Raw genomic sequence first — 24,902 nt, 5'->3', positions numbered from 1 at the left:
CATACGCCAAGTGGCCCCAAAGCGGGCAATTAAACAATGTTCGCACTGTGTAGCGACATGCATAAATTTCGTTGTTCTGTTCTTAATTTGTCTAGACAATGGCAAAGTTCACTCCGAGCAAATATAATATAGGCAAAGTTCAATTAGCGCTTTGTGGCCTGCCTTAGTTGAGGGCACAAAAGACACAGAAAACCGAATGGCAAGCAAGATCGCAATTTGCATATTACTTCGAAATCGGCTTGACTAACCCCCCATGAATCATCGGCAGAGATCTTCAGATGGAATCTCTTAATTTGAAGCACATGCTGGTGCAAGTTTTTGTTTCTTTTTCAAAAATTCGACAGTTGCAGTACAGCGAACTCTGCCCGACAATGAAACTCTCAGTGAGATCAACAAGGACAGAGAAGATGGAGAGTTGGTAATTGACAGATCTTGGAATTGGCAATGTTTTCATTTAAGATTTACAACTTTTGCAGCTGAATCATCTACAGAAGGAAGAGGATCAAGCAATATAGTAGTTATAGGAGAAGACCTATTGGTATAAACTGGTATAAAATGATACTAGCTATAGATTTAGAGGGATAGGCAAGCTCCAATGAACGTGTGTACACTGAAACGATTATCCATGGCAAGTAATGGGGATGGCAATAATAATTTCATCCTCCCACCTGGCATTTATCACGGGTATTGATCTATTCATATACCGAATGGGCAGCTTAATGTCAATCTGCTCTTTGGCTGGCCGGCTCTGAGCACTCAGTTGGCTGCCTCCCGGCTCGAGACCATTAGTGCATTACAAATAGGTGCGGCAGACCACGGCTGCAAGAGCAGCAGCAGCAACAACAGCAACAGCGAGAAGGGTCTTGGCCACAGACGCCGCGGTGCCGTTGACCAACGTGGCTGAGATGGTCTGCGCTCTCCGCCTCAGCAGCCCAGCAGACGACCTCAAGTGGCAGGCCTCGCAATCGAGTTGCTGCCTCTGCCTCTGCCTCAACGCTTGGGCACAATAAGCGAGGCTGCCACAAACACAGCGTGCTGTGGCAGCGACAGGCCAGAGCTGTAACGAAGGCAGCATCCACAATCCACAATCCAGAAGCAGTTCAAGTTTGCGCCGAGGAATTCCTTGCCGCTGAAATAATTAAGCATTGCAACATTGTTTATTGTTGCTGTTGTGGCTGCCGCTGCTGCTGCCGCTGCTGCTGCTGGGTGTTGCAGGCTCGTTTAACAAGGCAGCCAAGTTCTCAACAAGTGCCTCCTCCTGTTCTACAAGTTTTTTTTTTCTCTTTCTTGGTGCCTCTTTCTGGTGGCACTCAAAGGAATTTCCATTTTATTTACATTTAGAATGTGCCGAACGGACTCGTCGCATGTAAAGCGGGCCAAATCGAAAGCTATTAGAACTTATTAGCATATCAAGCTGGAACATGGAAAATTTAGTGGCAACAATGTTGCCCCGGCGATACGAACAAACGGAGAAAATCAGCCAGAACAATTTCTCTTTTGTTTCGTTTATTAACGCATCTAAATGGTGTAATATTCTATAGAGGATCTATAAGAAAAAAAACACTATAAAGGTGAGGAGTCATAGGCACGATAATATCTGTATGGATGATCCTTGGATCCGGGATAAATTTAGTTAAGAATCTGTCGTCCTTTCTAGAGACTAACAGTATTGTAACCCATTGATTTATGGGCACTTTGATTGATTGTTTCTGGCTAATTGTGCACTTCCCATTCGCTTTATTTACGGAACTGCCAGTCGCCAAACTGCATTACAATTACGGGAAAGTGTCAATGCTGCTGCTGTTGCTGCCTGGCCATAGCCTACAATCTCGATTGAGTTGGAAAGGAAAAACAAAAAGAAATACTCGTAACAACAAAAATTTTCCATAACCTCAAAAAAATGCGTCGGCTATTTTTAAAATGCGCAATCTGCGAGATGCGTGCCCCTGTCCATCCGTCTGTCTCCCTGTCCCCCTGTCCCCCTGTCCGTCCGACTGCCCGACTGTCCGTCCGTCTGTTGATGCCGCCAGCTGTGTGCCAAGACAACGCAGCAGCAGCAGCAGCCTCCCTCCCTCCCCGCCCCAGCCCTCTCTACCGGGGGCCCCTCCACTTACAATGTGTTGTCTGCGTTTATTGATTTATTAGAAAATTCCAATGAACAAGTTTTAATACACGACACAGCGACCGATGGAGTCGATGTTGTCAGCATGCTTGTTGTGCTTTTTCTCCTCGCTGTGGTTTTTGCTATTTTCTCGTGTTGTTGCAGCAGCAAAAACAATGTAAGAGCGAGAGAGTGCTCGCGAGAGGCATCCGGAGAAGGGGCACGAGTGGCAGCAACTGGGAAAAGTAACAAGTGCAATATTTTAATTACGTTGCAACAACAACGGCCACAAGATCAGCCAGTTGCCAGTTGCCAGTTGCAGCATGTTGCATTGATTTGGCCAGCCAGTGCTGCCAGACAGATGAACATTTGTGCGTGTGTGTGCCAACGTGGCGGATGGTTAATGTTCCGAACCCACTGAGAGGGGAAAAACTTAACCCTATGTAGGGGGTATTGTATCCACCTACTTTACAGAGTTTTTCGTGGAGATAGGGATCTATGATTGCCTATGAAAAGCTTCTCCAAAACTGCCAGCAACAGCATTAAAATAGTCCCAAGAATAATAAATATATCTTCCTCTTAGAAACTATTACTATGATTGTTCCAGTATCTCTGGAAAAACAGTCTGGCAGCCCCGCGAAAAACCGATCTACTCCGTCTCTAAGCATTTTGCAATCAACTTAGATTTGCATTAGCAACGCTGCACTCTTGAAGAGCCCGTCCAGAGACAAAAATAAACCGAACCAGTTGAGACGGCAACAGGCAGCCGAAAAGTTAAATATGTAACAGCTCTGCCAGAGAGACCAACGAAAGTCGAGCCGAGATCTGTGCCTGAGATGGCGACGGAGACGTTGACTGTGGATTGGGACTGAGACTGAGATGGAGATGGAGACTGAAGACTGAGAGAGTTGAAATATTGTAATTGTCTTCAGCTGTCCGACTGACTCTGACTCTGACTCGGACTTGTTTGTTATTGTTTCTTGGGCTGGTGTTGTTTTTATTTTTTTTGTTTGGCTTGATTAATAATTAATCGCACACACATACAGTCACACACACACACGCACAAGGCATCACTGGTATCTGTGTGAGCACATACAGACACATGCAAATGTGCCGCTTGTTTTAATTACTCAACTTAAATGGCGCTTTGAGCGACTTAAGCAACTTGATACTGTGCGACTTTTGTGATGGTGTGCGTAGGGCTAATATACATATATATGCAGGAGAGTGTGCGTGTGCGTGTGTGTGAGTCTGCCGATCGACTCTCACTACTACGAGCTCGAAACTAACTAACTAGCTCGCCACGGTTGCTGGCACTGGGACTGGGGCTGGGGCTGGTGTTGCTGCTCGGCTCGGCTCCGGCTCCGGATCGCTTTTGCCTCGCGCTGCCTCGCGCTGCCTGTTCGCCTTGCCTCGGCGCCGCTGAGGCCGCTCATTCAGTTATTTGCGCTCAACGCTCGTTGTACGGAACCGAAAAACGTTCGTCGCCTCCGATTTGGGCTTGTCGCCAAATCAAAAAAAATTTGTTTACTCCAGCCTCTCAGGCCTCATCATTCGAATATTCTAATAATTTTTTTTTTTTTGGATATCCCCAACGGAACAAAGTCGCGGAAAATAAGAGCTAAGACTGCTGCAGCAGGCCCCAACGAGAACGACAACGACAGCAGCAGCAGCAGCAGCAACAGCAACAAGTGTCACAGATAGCAGCTTGTGCCCTAAGAACAGTAAACAGCTCTTAAAGTTCTCTCCGATCCAATCCAATCCCATCCGATACGATACGATCCGTTGTGCGCCCCTCCTCTCCGGTCCTCTCCTCTGCGCCTCAGAGCTCGCCTCGAGTTGGGTTCCGCGATTGTTCGTCGTCGTCGTCGTCGTCGATTTTGATTCGTATGAAATACAAATTTGTATTCATGTGTCTGTGGCTGTGCCTGTGCCTGTGTGTGTGTGTGTGCGATGGTGTGTAAAAGCCAAAAGCTAATAGCCAAAGTCTGAGCTTTGCCTGAGCCATGTGAAGTGAAGCCAGTGATTTCCATACCGAAAAAAAAGCGCAAAGAAATCGAAAATCGAAAATCGAAGAAAAAAAAATCTTGTGTATATCCATCCCATGCTGCCCCCCCTGCGCGCAACCGTACGAATATAATGTATGCAACGTTCGTGAACTGCCAGAATTGGTTGTTGTTGCAGTTTCAGCCAAAGGATTTGTGGATTTTGGAGCGTAACTGAGCGAAGTGCAGCAGGTGCACCAGGTAAGTGACAGGCCTCAGCTGGATAACGCGCATACGCCACGGTGGCTGCGTGTCCAATCCGAGAAACTAAGCCATTTCTGGAGAGAGACAGAGAGAGAGAGAGAGAGAGCTCTAGAAACAGCCAGTGGCAGTACAAAGTATATTTAATGGCCTGGTAAAACATGGCACTAAGAAAGGCCTACACGATGAGGGTATAAACGGGAAGGGAATAAGCCAACAGGACAAAGGTTCGAATATTATGGGAAATCCTCCAGTTGCAGGCGATTATTCATACTGTGGCAAAGCCCAGATCTATTGAGAGTACAAATCTGTTTAGAAAAATCTCCCAACAATTTCATAAGACTCCTCTTTGTGCGGCGGCAAGAGTGCACTGCCATCGTTATGCGGCCTCATCTTGGGCGAGTGAGTTTCGAATGCATATCGAGTGTCAATTGAATATTCATCGCCACAAATGATGAACTAAATCAACGGCATTCCACACAAATCACAATTAGCGGCTGACACTGACATTGGCCGTGGCAGGAACCCTTTGACCATGCCTCCTAGTCGCTAATTTATAACGCCATTTGGTTAATTGAATAATTAAATGAGACTGGGCTGGCTGGGCCGCCTGGGACGGCTGGGCGTGGTTATACTTTACTTTGTTATTTTGTTATGGATTCGACATCGATCACGATTGCATAAGCCCTACGGCGAGAACGAGAGACGCGATCCCACACAAGTCATGGTCCACATTTGTAACTGAATCGAAATCTGTGCCTCGGCCTGTATCTATCGTTTCGACTATCGTTTTAATGCCGTCAGCTGATTTGCTTTGCTAATCAATTGACGTTTTATTGGAGCCCCGAGGGGGCTTACCAGAGCTGCCCACCGAAACAGAGTTAAAGTCTGACTACACAATGCTCAATTAGATTGTTAATTGCATTTGTGCATTTGTGCATTTGTGAAACGCAAAAACAAAGTCCGATATCTTGCTGAAAACACGTTGGCTAGGTGTGAAATTGATAGCACTGAAAATAAAACCCGATAACAAAACTAAACAGCAGCCCCAGCAGCAGCAACAGCTGACGAAGAGACCATGAAGGTCTACCACTTTCGGAAATTCGACAAAAAAGCGAAATAAAAATCGTGAGCACGCAATGAAGCAGCAAAGTTGAGGCTGGCTTCCATCTCCATCTCCATCTCGAGCTCCATCTCCATCTCCTCTGGGCCCGGCCTGGCAAATCACGTTGCTGATAACAACAACTAAGCAATGCGGCAATAATTTGCTGCCCAGCACCCCGCCCCCTGCCCCTGCTATCCCCCCCTTACCCCCACCATCTGCGGGCAAAGTGGCTACTGGTCATCAGCATCCGAGGCGGACGCAACCAGTAACTGGCTTAGGCCAACATTTTTATCAAAAGTGGTGGCATTAGTTGGTCTCCGCCACCGCCGCCAAGGCTTACATGCAAACGAAACTGGTCACACTGGACATGGGTGTCGGTGGGGAAAGGATGAGGCCAGAGCGAGAGCGAGAGAGAGAGAGAGACGAGACGAGACTCCCAATAGTTTCACTTATTTTACACGCATTTCTTAACGATAAATAAATTCCACAAGCAGATGCGACCAGCAACAGGCAGCAGCCCAACAACCAACAAGCAGAGCCTGGCCCGGTCAGCAACAACTTTTGCTATCACGTTTCCATGCAAACAACCCAGCAACAAAAATATTTTCATTGGTATTCGCTTGTACTTGAATTGCTCCATGGAGTACGGAGAGCAGAGCAGCGGAGTGCGAGGGTGGTGGCTGGAGGCTGGAGGCCGGAGTCTGTGGCTGTGGCATGCACCAGAGGAGACAGGTGGCAACTGCAACTAATGCCAGCTCTAGTCAGGTGCTTGGTTGGACTGCTCGGCTGCTCGTGGACTTTGCACCGATCTGTCTGCCGTTTGGGCAATTCTCAGTCGGAATATTTCCGCCTGATGTGGCGCCCCAAGGCAATTGAGAATGATATCCGATACTGCAGGCTGCCGTTCGACGGGGCCTTATGCATAGAATCAAATCATTCACATTGCGTAAGTTAGTGGGGACTGATGTGCCAGATACCCCAGGCCCCACCCCCCCACAGTGCTCAACTTTTATCTAAGCCAAGATGAATGAACTCGCATTCAAGGTGGTCCCACAAAACGTTTTGGCAACTCTTTCTGCCTGTCAAATCGAAAACTGATCAATTTTGCTTTTATTTTATTTCTTCTCTCAAATATATTGTATAAGGTCATCTTCTTCAGAACCTTGTCATACAGGTTTGCCCAGAAGATGCTAAAAATTTGTAGTTTCGCCAGATCCACGACTATGACTACGACTATACAGAGTATTTGGTATCCCATTCTGTGGGTGGACCACACGGCGTATACCTAATGTGCCACTTTTCCAATTCACTTTTGCTCGGGGCCTTTCTCCGCATCGGGCCTTTCCTAAGCATCATATCAATTTCGTAGATATATATATGCCAGTATTTATTGCATATGATTTATCATGTCTGACACTTGGGCCAAACCACTTGTCAAATGGGAAACAACAGCAGCGGTACAAGAACAACACCCAAGTAACAGCGACATCGACAGCATGCTGTGATTTTAGATAAATTCATAACTCAAACTCAACTTGTCTTGCCTTCAAAGTTCAAATCACTTGGCACTCACTCACACACACACACAGACACTCATACATTCCCGTCAATGCATGATCGTTCGTGTTTGCATTTGTGTTTCATTTTAATTATTTATTTATGCGTTATTTTTGCGCGCGTTCATTTCGATAAGCTTCAAATGGAGAGACACCATTTACATTTACAGTTATATTTCGATGCTGAAGCCGAATCGGGCTGGGTCTTAACTGTTGTTGTGCTAAAAGGGTACCATAAGGGTACCATAATTGCCAGCACACGCTGGCAACGCAAAGTAGGACGTACTTCTTGGTCTAAAGTAGTCCCCAGGGCCTGGATCTACCTTTTCTTCAGAGGTTTCCAGACCTCACAAAGAAGAGTATTCCAGGCGTTGAACTGTCAAAAGTAGTTTATCTTCCTGGTTTTTGTTTGTTTTTTTATTCTTGGTTTCTGTGCTCTTGCCTCCAGCACTCCGCAGCTACAAATCAGCTGTTGAGCTGTTGCTTCTGGCGAAATTTGTATTCAACGAACTTGAAAACGAAACGATAACAAACCGCAAATCTTGTATTTTCATTTTCCTTCTGTTTCGTATTTGTTGTATCGTTTTTCAATGGAAGCGCGACATTTATCAAGGGAGGCCTTAGCTCATTCTCTAAAAGTAGTTCTTTGATAGTTTTAAATGTAGAACAGACCTATGTATATATATATACAGTACTCGTATTTGGTTTAGTGATTACTGGGGTACGTAACAGGAAATTCCCAGAACATTTTGATATAATCGTACACAAGAATGTGGAATTTTTCCCATTTTTTTTTCGTAGGAGTATTACTTACTTATATTACTATAGAACTTGGATACATACATATACCTTCCAGACCAATCCCAACTATTATGTAAAGATTTCCTACAGATTATATAATAATTAAATAGTTTTTTTTCTTGTATGGCCCACGTAATGAATGGCCCAAATAAATGGAATTTCCAATGCCTCGAATTCGAATTCGGTCAGAGTTTTCCGATCAAAAGTTCTAGCCAGTTTTCGTCGCTGAACCAATTAGCACAAATTAGAAACCCAAGAAAATCACATCTTCTGCTCTTCATTGGCCTCTACTCGGATATTGGATTACAGAACACGTTCTCTGTCCACACTCGGATTTGTTTACTGTTTGTTTGTTTGTTTGTCGTCACAATCAGCGTCGTCGTTATGATCATGATCAGTGATCAGTGATCAGTGGCAACAGACAAGGGGTAGCCACGAACGTGGGCTTCACAGTTAGTTCCGTCAGCTGAAACCACTTTCGGTTGGATTCGAAGAGCTCAAACCAGATTCGAGTTCCACATCCAGATCCAGATCCAGATCTTTACGACCTTTCAATAACATAATTTACATGTGCACTACTAAAACGGCAACCACAAATAATCAAGGAAACCATAACAATAAACCAAATTGCATCGTCCACAAATAATAATTAAAATCTATTGGCATACATTTTTATATAGTCTAAACCGCAACAAAATGCTTAGGACCCGCTCGCTTCATGGGTAATTTACATTTTTATGTAACAACTATGTTCGCGTAATATATTTTTATGAGTAAACTATATACTTGAGTAATTTGCACAGTGCCAAGGCAGGGCAGGGTGACAGAAGCATTAGTCAGAGGGGAAGTGGAGTCAACATCCTGCGGTGCATTCACACTCCGCGAGTGTATACGGAAAACATTTGTGCGGGGCCCTGCCACTAAAATGCTCCATTTTCACTGATGCAAATCGGTTATCAGGACAAGAAAGTGCCAGCCCCACGCACACATTGGTTTTATTGGAAGTTTATTCGTGGTACAGGGTGGTCCTGCCTTAAAAGAAGATAAACGAATACGAATAATGTGGTATCTAAGGAAGTATGCTGATACCTGAGGCGTATCTTATGGAACAGACAGCCATCCAACCCATCAGAACTATCCTGTGATCTTTCTATATCCCCTCCTGGAGCGGGACACCCTGTATCTGAGTGGCGTCTGAGTGTGACACGCGTTCCGTTCTCAGCATCGAGTCCATTCCAGCCGGGCAGAGCGGCTTCTCTGCTGGCTCCGGCTATCACTTCACTTGACTTCACTTCAATGGATCGGCAGCGGCAGCAGCAGCAGCAGCGGCAGCGGCAGCGGTAGCCGTAGCCTCGCAGTCTCCGCTGGTCTCCGGCGCCCCTCCTCGATCGTGGCTGCCCCTGATAAGCCAGAGTCTGAATGCTGCCGCTCGGCATCATTGCGAAAGGTCTTCTTTGTTGCCGAGATGGAAAAATAATAATAAGAAGAGGAAGAGGAAGAAGATCAGCAAGAAGAGGAGCAAGAGGCATACGACCAAGAGTAAGAAGTAAGAAGCTGAGAAAACAGCACGAGGCTTGCTGAGGCGGCAACGGCAACGGCAGCGGCAACGACAGCGGCAACGGCGCTTCGCTGTAGCAATTTACAATAACAGCAACATCCAAAGTGGCAGCACTAACAACTACACTATACACTGCACTATGCGACACATTATAGTACATTCACAAGGCATATAGTAAAAGCCAACCACAATCATAAGAAAAACTTTACCTAGGGCTATGCCCTTGACGATCCATCCATCTACTATGACTATATCAGCCGAACCCAATTGAAACAAAAAGGATTCCCAATTGGAGACCTGCCTGGATCATGCAATTCAGAAAACTACTCAAGAAAGGCCTCGATCAGAGTTCAGGTTGCTCTTGTATCTTTAGGATATATTTTGACTTAATTTGTCTAAGAATTGTCCCAAAATGGTCTACCTATCCAAAAAAAAGATCATAACTTATGGGATCGAAATTGTTTCGTTTTTGTCACCCAAATGAAAACCCAAATACCCTTTGGTAGTGTATTGAAACGACAACGACGACTACTCCACCAACTGGCAGTGAGACGTTGATTGCCACGGAATGCCGTCAAACAGGTTAAAAATGTAGGTAGAAATTCAATTAAAAATTGGTTATTTATTTATTTTGGCATGCACAGAGATCGGCGCGTATATCCACCGACTACGACTATATATACAAATATATTTATTTAATATATATAAATATTGGCCAAATATAGCTGCTAATTCTTATACAGCAATTCATATATAAATAACTGTTTAATGGGTATGAATAATTTAATTTAATTGTGCCTTATTAGTGTGGCACGCAACGTTTTCCAGGGAGATCTCAAACTCTCGACTGTCAATCAAATGGCGTCAAATGGCGTGCCCGATTTGAAAGTGAAAACTCCGAAAAGTGCAATAAACACTAAAATAGATGAGGATTTGCATGCGAATCAATCAGGGGATGCAGTGCCTTGGCCAGTAGTCGGCTGGTTTATACCCTGTAGCACACCTAGAAGAAGATAATAGTAGTCCTCATGATAAGGCAGTACCAAATAAAGACTAACTAATTAATTGATATATTCTGAAAACAAAATAAAAATTTCCACCGAAAGATAGACCTCGATATATGATAAAATCTTAAAATTTCCATATACATATATGTATACTTATTTTTGAATACTATATTAAAAGACCAAAAACATTTGCACTGGCTAGAACCCCAAAGTAACAATGATAGAGACTTATACCTTTAAATCATATGGTTTCAATATACGATCGATGTATAGCGAACACATTTCCCTACATCTCTCCTTATAAATATCCACCTGCATCACCTTGAAACGCAAAGTGCTTTCCAACAATCGCGAAAATCATACTGGAATTCTTGAACTCAGTCCCAGCGAACCCTAACAAAGCACACTCTCGGTTCGACAAGGTAATAAAAATACCAGCACCTAGCTAAAACCGATCGCATTTGATTTTATTAATGCAAACCGCAAAGAGTTAATTTTAGACGGGCTATTTATAAATCTCCAAGTTTTGCGGCCCACTGACAGCCGATCAAGTCATGTGCGATCTACCCATATACGTAAGCAGAGATATAGTTACGGTCGCAGAGCCCCTAACTGGTTGCAAATATTACGATCGCTACGATCGCTACTATCGCAGGGCGTGGCGTGAGGCGAGGGGCGAGAGACCCCGCCAAGAGACGGGAGCGCTCAGATCTCGAAATTTTCGTCTGATGGATCGTTTCAATTTGTGACTGTGACATGCATGATTAAGATACTAATGCGATCGATTTGGAGATCGGTTAGGGCTGCGGCCGTCCCAGCTGGAAGCTGCCTGGTCCGATCTTTTTCCGCCCTCCGATTCTGACTGATCGAGGCGAAAAACGTACGCTAAAATTCGCTTGAATCGCTCCGGTGCTTTTGGCCGCCGACGTGTCGAAATGAGAACTTTGACTTCCAGGAAGTAGCCGCCCATAGATACGTACTCGTGTAGCAGGTATTTGTATAGGTATAGGTGGCCCAGACACCGCGACCCGATCTCTGTTCGCTTGGGCGATAGTGATTGCGATCGCAAACCGCTCTGTTTGATATATAATGGAAAAGTTTCGCCCGTGGCCTTGTGGGGAAAAATCTCTGCTTATACGAAATGGTGGCGTGCCGCCTCCCTCTTTGCAATCACTTTTTATTCTTCGAATTTACGAGGGCATACTTGTACTTGTTTTGGGGAATTTTCGGCATTTCCCAAGCCATAAAATTTCAACTAAAAATGCGAAATACTAAATTTCAATGAACTTGCATGACATGCAAATTCTAGAATACAAATGCTCTCACAGGCTCTCGGGAAATTGTGAAATTGTGTGGGCCGCAGGGGATGCCGCCACAGGTGGATTCGAAAAATTAAAATAATAGTTTCGTTGAAATATCACTATGGGCATTTGAGTGCTGAGAGATTTAGGTGATCTCTTTGAAAACAGCTCAGCAAGTTCGTATCATTATTTAATTTATAGGGGAAAAACTATGAGACCAAAGATCGTAAAGTTGATGGATGATGATGCCGAATACTAACCAGAGATCTAATGTATTATAATGTTAAACAAGTCCTATGGGCGGAATTGTAGTATACCTTCCTCGGATCCTTATCTGTATTACGTACTGAAAGATGAATGTTTCGATGGCAAAATACGATTGTACAAATAAGACTGCTAATTTATAGATCTCCAGACTTGATACGCTATTTATAAAAAAGTATTTCCATCGAAATCATCTCCATCATTGCCAAACTGAGATCTTTGATCCTTCCACACGGCCAGCCTCCAAGTACTATTCCTATCAACAAATCTGCGCAATAGTTTCCGCAAGGCTTCCGTCGGGTAAATGAACTATCGGCTCCGATGCCACAGCCATGACCACAAACTTTGGCCTCCCCAGCCGGTGATAAGGTGGGGAGCCGAATTATTTACCTTGGAAATTCCCATGCAACTTTCAGGGTGTAAATAATTAAGCCATAAAAGTCAATTGAGAGTCGAATGAAAATGTTCCGAGGGAAAATCATTTATGGCTGGGGTCTGGGGGCTGGGGTGGTACAAGGCAAAACATACAGATTTATGGATAGCCAAATTCACGGATAAATTAAAATAATTGAAATACTTTGAAAAGTTAATTGCGCTAGGAGAGGCGTGCTTGTTGATGCTAATGACCAAACATAAATTTCAGTGGCCAAGAGCACGACTGAAGCAGAGAGAGAGAGCAGAAGATAGCAGACATAGATATAGATACATTTCTGTATATTCGACCGGCCGGTGAGGCGCGCATATGTATGCAATATGTTTTATTCTCTCTTTTTGAGATTTTTCGCCGGCCTCGAAATCCCTCGCCCCATTTCCATGAACGCATTTTCATGGCGCGGCCACAAATCATAAACGTTGCTCTGCCGCTCTCCTGTTCTCCTGCTCTCCCAGCTGCAAAATATTTAGACAGATTTTGTTGCCAAAAGCCGTTTACAGGTGGCTTCGGATGGGGACTGGGGACTGGGCCTGGGTGGAGGCAGAAGCCGGCGAATCTCTGGCGAAAATCAACTTTGCAGCATTATCATCATCCCAGCTGGGCGGCGTGGTCAAGGTTATGCCAATGAGGGGATACTCCAGCTACAGATGTCTGTATATCTGTATCTGCGTATCTGCTGGCCTGGCACTGCAGGACATCATCATCATCGACAGGCGTGCGCTTCTTTTAACGATTTCAACAAAAATATTTCGCTTTCTGCGCTGCTCATTAATTCGTTTCGATTAAAAATTGTTTTTTGCTGGCTCTCTCTCTCTTTTTTTCATCTGCTCATCTGCAGCTTGTTATGCATAAAAATCACAGCAAGAGACCTCTGGGAGAGACTGCCGGCATACCCGGTACTCGCTGGCGGTGCAAAGGTATGCTGCATTCTCGAAAATGTGGCATAAAAGGAAGAACTTCTAGATTGGGATCAATGACTAAATCAAGAGTTTTACAAGGGAGATACTACCAAATTTAGATCACCTATCTTTACATGGGAGTATATTCAAATTTGGACAAACTTTACAGCGATGAAGTTTTTGGAACTTTGGTTTATTATAAGATAATGTTGAGTAAATCCATTCAGTATGGATTTTTAAGTTTTTAATACCTCACATTGCATAAATTACATTTATCTTTTTTTTCTAAGATTTCCCAGAAATAAATCCCAACATCGGGTATGTGAAAGTCGGCATATGGAATACCTATATCGATCGGATGGGCTTTGGTTTTGGCATTTTGTCTAGCGGTGAAAAAACAAGTTGCCGCTGACTCGAGTGCCTCTGAAATTTTTATTGCCAGCGTTTTTTGTTTTTCGGGGGGATTTGTGTTCTTTGGCTTTTGGCCTTAGCTTTTTCTTTGCCTTGGTTTGTTTATGTTTAAATCGTACGCTATGTACGCTATGTACAGACCATTTGTTTATGGCAGGGTTTGCCTCTGACTTGCCGCAGACTTCCCATGCGTGCCACTTGCTCTCACTTGGGGCTTTGTTTAAGTTGCCTCCGGCCACTTAATTTACCAAAATACTATATATTCAATTATGGTTGCACTTGGTTTATCGCCTCCCTTTTGGCATATATTTGTTCTCCGTTTTTTTTTTGGGCTTAAAAGACTCTGGTCTGCGCCTTCTCTCTCACGTAATCATTGCAAATATTTCGCACTGATTTGAAATCGCTGTTTTGTTGCTTTGTTTTGTTTTGTTTTGTTTGGTTTATTTGTGTGTTTGTGTTAGCGGGAAATAATAATTGAAAGTGTATTTCTGGGAATAGAATCTCAGCAATTTGTAAGTGTTTTAGCCATTTTTTTGGCAAATGCAGAAATGAGGAACAAAAATCCGAAATCGTTCGACGTTTTCCATCGAAGTTTGTACGAAAAATAATTGTTTGTTTTCAATCTGAGTCTCACTGATGAATGTTTGGCAGGTTTCGCGGTAATATCGGAACGGTGGAGGAAAACCCGAAAACTAATGGAATAAATATACGAGTATTTGAGCCATATGAAGTGAAATGTTAACATTATGTGGGTTAAAAACGTGAAATTCATTTCTGGAATTTAACGCAATTTTTCTTAAGGAATTTCTTTGAGGAATTTTATTAATTTCTATGAATAGAAGAGTGGCCAAATGTACTTCCACTGCAATTTATGAACTCATTAAAATATATGAATTGCTTTGTTTATTAACGGTGTGGGGTATAAGATATATTTACCAAATAAGGAACTGTCCCCTAAAACTTATTTTTTCTATGTATTCTGTTCAAAACCATTTCACTGGCACCGCCCAAAAGAAAGTTCAGGCCCACCCCAGACAAACAATCACAACTCGACCGAATTTCTCGGCAAACACTCGTATCACGCATAGGATCGATTGAGGCCCGTTAAACGCTTTCCACAAACACGGCCCCAGTCGGAGAAGTATTAAAATCTCATTACCAGTGCTAATCATACCATAGCAGGGAAGAGCCCAACAGTTTCGATCCAACTGAGTAAAAATCACAATTTTCCTTTACACTTTTCCGAAATAGAGAGAGAGAAATGCAGATGCATATGAATATTTGTTATTTTCCAAGTGCCCACACGCTCTTACATAAATTATTAACAGCTAAAAGCAAATAAATAAACAAACATTGGATCAGCTACTGCAGCCTCCGACTCTGCCCCCGACTCTGCCCCCGACTCTGCCCCCGACTCTGCCTCCGACTCTGCTTCTGCCTCTGCCTGCCTCATCGTTGATCATCGCCAACGCTAAAGCTGTCATCATTCATACCTGACGATTGTCGGTCCGAGCAAAGTTCATCCCGGATGGCCCTGTCCATGAAACTGGCCCATGTCCCTGGCATTGTGGATGCCCACAAAATTTGCCTGCCGACCGCCCGACCAAACAATTAAATTTCCCCGCTACACACGATCCTCTGGCAGTGCTCGTGTGCATTACCGACTACTTAACAGCAAATCACTAAACTTGTTTAAATATTTTAACTTGTCCGGTAGCTGGCAGCCTGTTTGCCGGCCAGCCACATTTGCAGAGCGGCAATATCTAAAAAATCTCGGACATGCAAAGCCTTGCCTTGCCTTGCCCTGCCCTGCCTTGCCTTGACAAAAGAAATGAACTGTTTTAAAGTACTCCATTCCATGGCAGTGCCAGTGCCAGAGCCGATGCTCCTCTGTAGCTGACGGTCGTCCCAGCGGAAAACTACAAACCCCAAATTGAAAAATCATCAACCTCGTCAGCTCTGGATGTTCTTACTTGCTTGGCCCTGGTCAATATTTGACTAAGAAATTTTTCACATTACCAGCGAACGGGTAAGGTCCAGGAGAGTTATCTTTTTGATACCCTGCATAAGGCTGGGGTGTGTTGGACTAGAAATGAGTTGGAGAAAGGCAAAAAAAAAAGAATATACGATCAATACATAAACAAAGTCCGACTATAAAATCAATAAATATCATTAATACTATATAAGGATATATAGGGATTACAAATATTCACTGTTTTAGTGCTCGAAAAATTAGTATTTCAAGATCTCAGATATCTCAGACCTCGCATCTCTTTTTGGCGGGTATTTTCGCATCGAATACTTTCTGAGAAACAGCTCTTTGGTTCTTGTTAAGCTGCGCCGTGGTCTCCGGCCTTTTGAGTGAAATGTTAGCAACACACATACACCAGCAGACACACACACACACACGCAGAGGCACACAGAGGCACAGGCCTGTGGTTGTTGCCTAGGAATTGTTTACATAGCAGTGAAGCCCAGCCTCGAGATCTTAGTCGGCCTCTGCTCTGGTCAACGTTTTGTTTGATGTCGGCCTCGTTAAGAGCCAACGAAGCCAACGAGTTGTGGCCATGTACCATGTTGTAGCCGCTGCAGAGGCTGTGAGGCAGAGGCTGTGAGGCAGAGGCAGAGGCACAGCCTGTTGTTTGCTCATGAACAGTTGAACGTTGTCGTTGTCGTCGCTGGCTCTCTGCCGCTTACTTTGCATTAAGTTATTTTCATTTTCAATAGGCCGTGGCTAGGAATCATCGCCATCGACATGGACTTGAGCTGAACTGAGGCTGAGGCTGAGACCTGTGGCTGAGGCCCGAGGCGGGGGCTAAGCCGCCTTCGAGTCCGAGTCATCTGCGATTCCTGGCCATGGAGTGTTTTTCTTTCGACGGCGCTCTCAAGTGCTCTCCAAACTGTTGAACTTCACTTGTTTTCTCCAAGCTATTAAGCCACTTGATCGAACATCTTTACCCCCGACTCTCGGGCCATCTCATTTTCGGCACGATGACGCTGCCTTCCAGGAATTATGCAAATTTTCTGTCCAACATTACGCTCGCCGTAATGCCGGACCCGACTGCGACGACTGCGGCGACTACGGCAGTGATGAGCGTGTGATTTATGCTCATAAATCGCTCTAGCCGCTACTTCTGATTGCATAATTAATGAAGTTCGGCTCGAGTGTCTGACGAGTAACAATTTTTTGGTGGGAAACGCTCCGCTCCGCTCCGCTCCGATCCATCCTACCCCTACATTCGTTCCCACTCTGCGTGGCTATGTGTGTCTCTCAGATACAAGATACAAATCGCATTCATCTTCGGGTTTGTTTACTTTCATTCCGCGCGTTCGCTCTCATCGGCCGTCCCTCTCTACTCTGCATGCAGGCACAAAGTTGCAGAAATGGACTTGCCAAAAGCTTGCCAGGAGCCGAGCCGCAACAAATCAGCGCAATTATCAAGAATGTTTCGCAAAGACCTCGCTACCGGTGCCCGGACTTGCCCCTTTCACTCGGGAACGGAGCAGTTCAGACCATAAATTAGCAATTAAATGAGCTAGTGCGAAGAAACACACACATTTTTAAACTAAATATTGAAACGCAATAAGTACTCAAAATCTCCATGGGCCCCGGCACACACACACACCCACACACACACACACACACCTCGGTGCCACACCTGGGGACAGTGGGGCGGCAAACGTCTTGAGTACACGATACAAAATATATACCCCCAGATATACCATCTAAGTATTTTATGGAACTCATGCCGATCAATGAAATACTTAGTTGGAAAGTGAGAAATGAAATATGCCTAGACTTTTCAGACTTACTAGACTTACTACTAGACTTACTAGACTTTTCAGTTCCAGAACCCCAATTTTGATAGTTTCTTTCAACATAGATCTTACACACAATATTTTGTGTTAAGGGTTGTCCTATGTCAATCTTTGTGAATGATATTCCTCCATATTTCGGTTATATTCAGCCCACTGTATCGTTTTTCCACTGCTATCTGCGAAATCTCGAAAAACTCTTAGAAACCTCGGACGTCGCTCGCTCTCTCTCTCTCTCTATGTCGCTGTAGCGCTCCCGAGAAATGGTCGCGGCACACTCTGGGAATATTGGAATATCGCTGCTCGTTTTTGGCGCGTTTGCGCTTTGCGATTAATGCGCTTGTGTAAATAAACAATAAATATTAAGTGCGCTCCACGCCGTGGGCCAACTGGGAAGAGGCAGAACAGTCCGGCAGGGACTGGGGTGGGCTTCGGCGCGCAATTAAATGTAGCACTTTATGCTGGGCACGATCTCTGGGAAGATCTCTCAGCGCCTCCATGGTGGGTGGCATGCGTGTACTCTCCTCAGCGCCTGGAGGCCTCCCTGACCATCGTCCACCCGCGTCCATCCTGCTGTGGGCTGCGCACGAGCTGCATTTGGCTGCCATGCTCGGTGGGGCTGATCCAGTCCCGCTCCCTCCCTGGTCCCCCTGTCCGGATCTGGCCTCCCTTCTCCACTCAAGGCGTAACGCACAAATTGTATGGATTATGCGCCTGCCACTGCCATGCACTTTTCTTGGGGCGAGGTACAGGTATCGCTGGCTGACTTTTGCCTCTTCTTTCATTTTGGCATGCCCCGTAAATTTTCATTTGATTTGCAAAGCAATCTGTTTGTTGTGTAATAAATTAATGCACTTGGTTTGGTTTCAACGCTTCGAGAGGATCTTGTAAATGGCTAGGCGCTGGGCTGGTGGCAGGGGGGGGGGGAGGCCGAAGGGAGGCGCATCCACTCAAGCAGTCGACGGCAGCAGCTGTTGAACTATTGCCATTCGAGCATGTGCTCTGAAAAGGTGATCGCAGAGGTCAAAGGGCAACCAATTGACGCCATTCGTAACGCTGCGGCGTAACAAATATAGATCTTAAACCGATAAAAAGGTATACCCTATATTAAGGAAAACTTCTTTGGGGTCTTCCAGTACTTCGTGGAACAATAAAATAGTGTTGGAGAATCTTTGAGCTAGATCTTTGAACTAGCTTAGGTTTGTAGGATCTATCTTGACTCAAGATTGGCGCCTTTTGGTTAAATTTCATAGTCGACTTATAAGTACATTCGCCATTTATCAGAATTATTATTCTGTGTGGTGTAATAAACAATTACTCTAGTTCCTACGACCTTGACTTAGTCTTATAGTCATAGTCGTGCCATATAGCCGCCACGCAGAACGTGCAGATGGATATTCGATGGAAACTCCGCTCCAATTGTTTACAGATACATTTAAATGCAATCCGTTCTACCTGGAATCAACCATAAGATAATAATTTTCATTTGCTTACATATCGCTTATATAACGCGGGCGAGCGTGTGCGCCGCGATACCGGGAATGGAATGGAATGGCGAAAGGTCGGGCAACAAATTAAAAACGCAGAAAAGCGTGGCGGCTACTTGTTCCTGTTGTACTTACTGAGCCAATTTTAAGGGGCATGTAGTTGTAGCCGTATCTAGATACATATATCTAAATCTGTATAGGCCCGAGTATCTGTATCTGTAGCAGGGCAGGTGCTGCCTGGGGCCGCAGCGCTTTGCTTTTGATGTTGATTAATTGCAAAAGCTGTTGATTGATTTTTATTGCAAATATTGATAAAAAGTTCTGTATTAATTAACGTGAAAAACACGCGTTGTGTGTTAATTGGAAAATAGTTATTGAAACTAAACAGAACCCGGAGCTAAGTGAGCGTACGAGCAGAAAACGGCAGCCACAACGAACGGACGAACAAACAAACAGACCGTGAGATACAAGATACAAGTTGCATTTTGTAGAACGTACAAATTAACACGGCCAAAAAAAAAAGGAGAGAAAAAGAACAGTTTCGACACAAGAGCGACTACTGCTGCGGCCAGAGTATCTACGGGCTGTACAAGATGTATCTCTGTATCGGTGTATCCGTGTATCGGTGTATCTGAGATATGTACCAGCTAGCATTTGATTTATGCTCAACTTTGATATTTACCGCCTAATAAACAAAAAATTAACGCAAACGCAGATAGAGCAGGCCGGATTATAGTTGTATCTGTGTATCTGTATATCTGTACATCTATGTATCTATTTGTGAGCCCGATACGATTCGATTTTCGCTTTGATTTGTACTTGACATGCGTGTGTCTGTCAGAGGGGCAATTAAACAACATCAGACAGAGTGCCAGCGAGGGCTTACCATCCACCATAGACGGCCGCTGGGTCGAGCGCCCTCTAAGCGCCAGGGACCACGAGCGTTGAAAGGCCAAGCGCTAATATTTTGTATTTGTTTGGGCCTCGGCACCGCACCCGAGAAGGCAGCCACAGTCCGGGGCTGTAGAGGGCCACCAACGTAGCCGGTAGCTTGGGAACGGGCTAGATCTGTTGATCTGTGAATGATCCCCGAAAAGATCGGGGAGTTGTCAACAGACAACTTCGTACGTACTCGAATCTCTGAATCATTTTGGTATCGCCTTGGTAATTAGTCAACTGAAGTGGCCAAAGGGTACGTCACTCGTCAGAGGAATGCGGTGCGCCTTGAAGTCATTGTGGGTATTCGACAGGACCAAGGAACCTAAGCGATTCCCGACAGTCTCTCTCTCTCTGTTGGACTCTAGCGAGTCATAAATCAACGAAGAACACGGCAATGAGGCAACAATTGGCATGGCTAATGCGAATGGCAACTCATAAATTTATTAATTTTTAATTAAACTTACAACGATTTGTAATTCCAACGTGGTAGCTCCATTTATGGCCACAACTCGGTGACCAACCAGTTGGCCAACTGAATGAATCTCTGCCGGGGCCGGGGCCGGGGCTGGGGCTGGGGCCGGGGCCGGGCTCTGCTCCTCCTGGCTGGGCTGGGCCGACTCCAGCCCGGAAACAACTCATTATCCTAATTAAAACGTGCGCCATGCGCGCCCCGTTGCCATATATGAGCAATGCACGCGATCTGGCAATCGAGGCGGGTCCGCGTCTGCGGCTGCATGCGAAATTAGAAGATTGCTTCGATTGGAGATGGGAGATGCACGCCCGATAAGCTGGAATGCATGTGGTCAAGACCATGCTTTTGAAATGGAGAGAAACATTCTATAACCGTAATGGATCTGTGAACCAACTTTTCCGATATCGTGGTTACCAATACTTAGACTTAATCGTATCTACAGAAGTAGAGTAGCTTATACTCCGATGATCCACTCACGATCACGCTGCCACCTCCAAAAGCATAGCTGATGACGAGCGCCTGTCTTCCATTCATACGCACTGTGGACAGTCAGTCAGTCAGTCAGTCGGCGCAGAGTCCAGCCAGAGCCATTCACCAGACCAGGCTAGAACAGAGCTGGACAGCTTCTCCGACTTGTCCTGCCCAAAACGGGATGAAGATGGGACAGAGACAGGGGGTGCGGTGCGGTGGGGTGCGGGGCGGTGCAGCTTTCGTTCATTGTCATGCGTTGCATTTACAAGATGCCAGCTGGCAATGGCAACATTTCGCAGCAATTGCCCAGAATTGTTGCGGCAACATTGCGGCTGCTCAACATGTTGCTGTCCCATGTTGCATACTGATCGAGTGCGGCTTCTTTGGCTGCTGCCTGACATGAATGGCTTTAACCATTTTTGGTCCTACAGTTAAATACTGGAGAGCAGAGCCACATCTGTGGCTACCGGGGGACCCGTACAATGCATTCATAATGAGTCAAATGTGCCGCGGCTTCCCTATGAATGAACCTCGTAAATAGCTCGCCCCGCTCTCCGCCGGTGGGGTCGGAGCGCAGGAGCGGTGGAGTTTATAAATTGTGCTGGCAAAGTTTATAAATTATTTTCAATGTCAAACATAAGCCTTACGAGTATAAATAAACACGTTACACGTACCCACTAAAAATAGATCAATAGCGAGTGGATCGCTGCAGATTCGAGGCGAATCCCCCCCTCCCTCTCATTGGGTCAATTTGTGAGATCCACAACAGCCCCAGCCACAGCAACAACAATAACCACAACTGGTTAAACAAACAAACAGAATTGCATTTTGCAAAAATTGAATTTCATCTTGCGGTTGCACTTAATTTGGCAATCGTTGCAATAATTTTGTTTACAATTTACGAGTACGCGTACGAGAGAGAGAGAGAGACTATTACGAGTATGGGTGCCTTCTCCAAAAGATCTTCACTTCTTCTCTTCTCGATTCCCATGCTGTGGTTGTTGTTGTTCCGGTTGTTGCCTCATCGCTCTCATCGCCGCCTCGTGTTGCGTTTGCTTTGTGGTTTTCTCTGCGGTTGGGCGGCGAATTTATGGCGACAAGGTGACAGATTCTCAAACGATTTTATCGTCTTGGCAACAAAACTTGGCCCGAATCAAATGTTGTTTGCTTTGGAGATGCGTAGACGCTTAGTTCGATTATTTTATGGGCTTTGGATTTTTGATTTGGCTGTAAAGTAGCCAGAGCTATTGCCGGAGCATGGAAAATGTAACGTACCTTTATGGCTATGCCGATGTTTACTCTCCGAATTGAGGTCTGACTGTTGAGATCCCAAAAAATTGGGTGGGCGAAGAGGAAACATTGTATTTATCGTTTGATTACTCTAAGTATGGATCTCTTTGGATCCTTCCAGCACCTGTAAAATTCGCCCTTTCCTAACCCTTTCTGCCTCTGGTCACACTCTATCCGATTAGTATGCGTCCGATTCAAGAGTTCATTTAAAGTAATAACTAAAATAAAGTATTGATGCATAAAAATCAGCCATAAATATGAGGCAATATTTATGTAAGTGGCGATTATTGCGCCATTACGATTAGTTAATGTATTAACAGCCCCCGAGTACGTTCAAGAACGGGCCAGCCACAAATGGAAAAGTGAGTGTTTACAGCCGGAGAAGCGGAGAAGACAAAGTAAATTAATGTGTTCTCTGTTGCGGGTTCCGAAATAGTTTGTATAAACACCAAGGTTCTCCTCACCGTGCCAGATAGATCTGCCACTCGAGCGTGGCAATCGGAGGGTGGTGGGGGGGGGGGCATAGATCTGAGTATTACGGGGGTTTCGACAGGAGATTGAGACGTCTGCTTAAATATTTATGAAATCATAAAATTTTATGTTTCCCTTCCGCGTGGCACTTGACACTAATGCCGCCATTTGGGGAATTTGTCGAGCCCAAAATCGAGTTCGAGCTCTGAAGTTGCTGGTGCTGCGGTGCTAATGATGATTTTGATGTGCAGCGAATGGATTGGCTGCAGGCTAACGGGGCCATTTTCACGGCGATTACGTGAAGTACTCCCCATCGTCCAGATACCGTTTCCACCCCCCACCTTCCCGCCGGGCCGTTGTTTGTTTTATGCCCGAATTGTTGTTTTACAATTGCTGTAAATAAATAGAGGCCGCCAGATCAAAGACCTATCAATTAGCACCAGCTTCGATTATGTTGCATGCTGCACTTGCCTGCCCCCGGCCCTTATTTTGTTGCAATTCACACCCAATTAGTAATAAATTTGAATGCATGCTGCAATATTCCCTCGTTTCGTCCCGTCTCGTTTCGGATCCACGCTGCCATTCGCCACAACAGTTATGGGTGCCATTAAGTTTTATCGATGGCGCTCCGATCTGCTCCGCTCTGCTCCGTCTTGGAGCGGATTTGATTTGTGGCCCACTCGAGAGGGCTGGCGAGCCCATTCACCTTTGATATTCTCACACGTTCCGATACAGAAACCAACCAAACTTAATTGCAATTGACTTTTAATGCTCATGCGGGCTGCCCGCTGTGTTAATTCGAATTCAAACTGTTTCCATAAAGTGGAGTGGCCAAGTGGCCAAGTGGCCAAGTGGGAGCCATGTGGCCATGTCCCAGCTCTAGGCAAACGTATTGCTCCACCCCGAGGATGACGGGCAAGGGCAGGATGATGAGACGGCAGTCTATATTACATATAAGTAATACCCATCCCCATTCCACCACTCAACACTGGGAATAATATATGAATCAAATGGAACGACATTGAAAATGACTACGAACTTTCAAGGAACATTTATTCTATGCCATTTGTGATTTTAGCAAAGGTTCAACACAATAAAAGACATTCATCTGAGTCTAATATCATTCCAAATTAAAGCCTTGGGAATTGGGACTCATCTGAAACTGAGATTCTCCGAAAAAACTATCTTTAAAGTTCTAGGATCGTCCTTCCAAGGCAGAGACCTGTAAAAAGTCCCAAAAATATGCAAAATTATATAAATAATCCCCTCAGAAATGTATAAAGAAACAACCAATAAACCAAGTTGTCAAATCCATCGAAAAGGTCATAATTTTCTCCAGTGCATTTGAAAGACTCTCCTTGAAGGAAATTATTAACTGGCGCTAATAAAATGCTTCACAGTATTAATTTTGTCCGCTTTCGGTGTTGGGTTACCATCAAGAATGCATAAATCAAGCCTTGCCAGGCATCGATCCCGATGGTTAATGGCCGGGCGATCGGAGGAGGCGGCGGCATTGTTACCAATTTATAAACAAACAAACGATTCGGTGGAACACAAAAGAAGGGACATCGATGAGCAGGCATCAAATTACTACAAGATCGGAACCCAGAGCTCAGTCCATACCGTCTTACAAAACGTTTTCCGAAGCGGGGCACACAAGGATCAGCTTTCACGAGATGCAACTTAGACTGTGGGTCCCCAGTCGCACTGCAGTTGCAGTTTACAGCCAGTTTGTCATTCATCAAACAACGAAACACACAATAATAACGTTTTAATTGAACAAAAGACAAAGCCAACAAGAATCCAGATCCAGTTGAGCAACAATTGACAATTGTCCGTCGGAGATGTCGTAGGAATCAGCCTCGGATCGGATCGGATCGCAGTCTTTCCTTTATTCTGTCTGTCCCTCTGCCCCTCTGTCCCTCTGTTTGTCTGCAGTTTTGCGGCTGCCTCTTCTTTTGTGCCCCTGTCTCTGCAAGTCTGTATCTGTATCTGTATCCGTAACTACCACTGCCTCCCTGTCTTGTTTTTCTGAAGTGACTGTGACTGTCACCTTTCCATCAAGTTGAAGGCAGGCGGCAGTGAAAGGCTCTACGCTGATGTCCACGTGCCAAGCGGCATTGTTAAGCAACTTTTGTTCAGGTTGCTCGAAGTTAATTGATTAGCTCTCCAACCAAGCAAATACTGCGAAACAAAGCGAATAAATGGATAAAGGATCCCCTAATGAGGTTTACTTGTGGATGAAAACCATTGAAATCCAATAGCAAACACACA

At 44.9% G+C, this 24,902-nt stretch overlaps 2 protein-coding genes across 3 annotated transcripts in view; one reads left to right on the top strand and one right to left on the bottom strand.

Moving 5' to 3' along the window:
* Positions 1-3,441: 3,441 nt before the first annotated feature.
* The window catches only part of dpp (decapentaplegic morphogen), a 34,408-nt gene continuing 12,947 nt past the window's right edge, over positions 3,442-24,902 (top strand). Inside the window, exon 1 of the mRNA XM_015181127.2 lies at positions 3,442-4,347. The gene's annotated coding sequence lies outside the window, so the exon portion shown is untranslated. The remainder of the gene's footprint in view (positions 4,348-24,902) is intronic.
* On the bottom strand, positions 8,442-9,385 carry LOC117184013 (uncharacterized). 2 transcript variants are annotated; one of them, XM_033379914.1, is made up of 2 exons: positions 8,899-9,385; positions 8,442-8,837 (listed from the first exon to the last, which is right to left on the bottom strand). In XM_033379914.1, exons 1-2 carry the CDS (start codon positions 9,336-9,338, stop codon positions 8,816-8,818), a joined length of 462 nt encoding a protein of 153 aa, XP_033235805.1. In that variant the 5' UTR covers positions 9,339-9,385; the 3' UTR covers positions 8,442-8,815. The 2 variants fall into 2 exon arrangements, with proteins under 2 accessions (XP_033235805.1, XP_033235804.1); XM_033379913.1 differs by having other exon boundaries at positions 8,442-8,841; positions 8,899-9,315.

This window comes from Drosophila pseudoobscura, chromosome 4, assembly GCF_009870125.1.
Source record: "Drosophila pseudoobscura strain MV-25-SWS-2005 chromosome 4, UCI_Dpse_MV25, whole genome shotgun sequence".
Classification (NCBI taxonomy): Eukaryota; Metazoa; Arthropoda; class Insecta; order Diptera; family Drosophilidae; genus Drosophila; species Drosophila pseudoobscura.
The sequence above is the reverse complement of the archived record's forward strand: the minus strand, read 5'-3'. Positions and strand labels throughout refer to the sequence as shown.

Excerpts from the sequence above, each read along its gene's own strand:
- LOC117184013 (XM_033379914.1), bottom strand. The coding sequence starts at position 9,338 with ATGCCTCTTGCTCCTCTTCTTGCTGATCTTCTTCCTCTTCCTCTTCTT. Across the intron at positions 8,838-8,898 it reads TTCCATAAGATACGCCTCAG|GACCACCCTGTACCACGAAT; the intron begins GTATCAGCATAC and ends CTTTTAAGGCAG.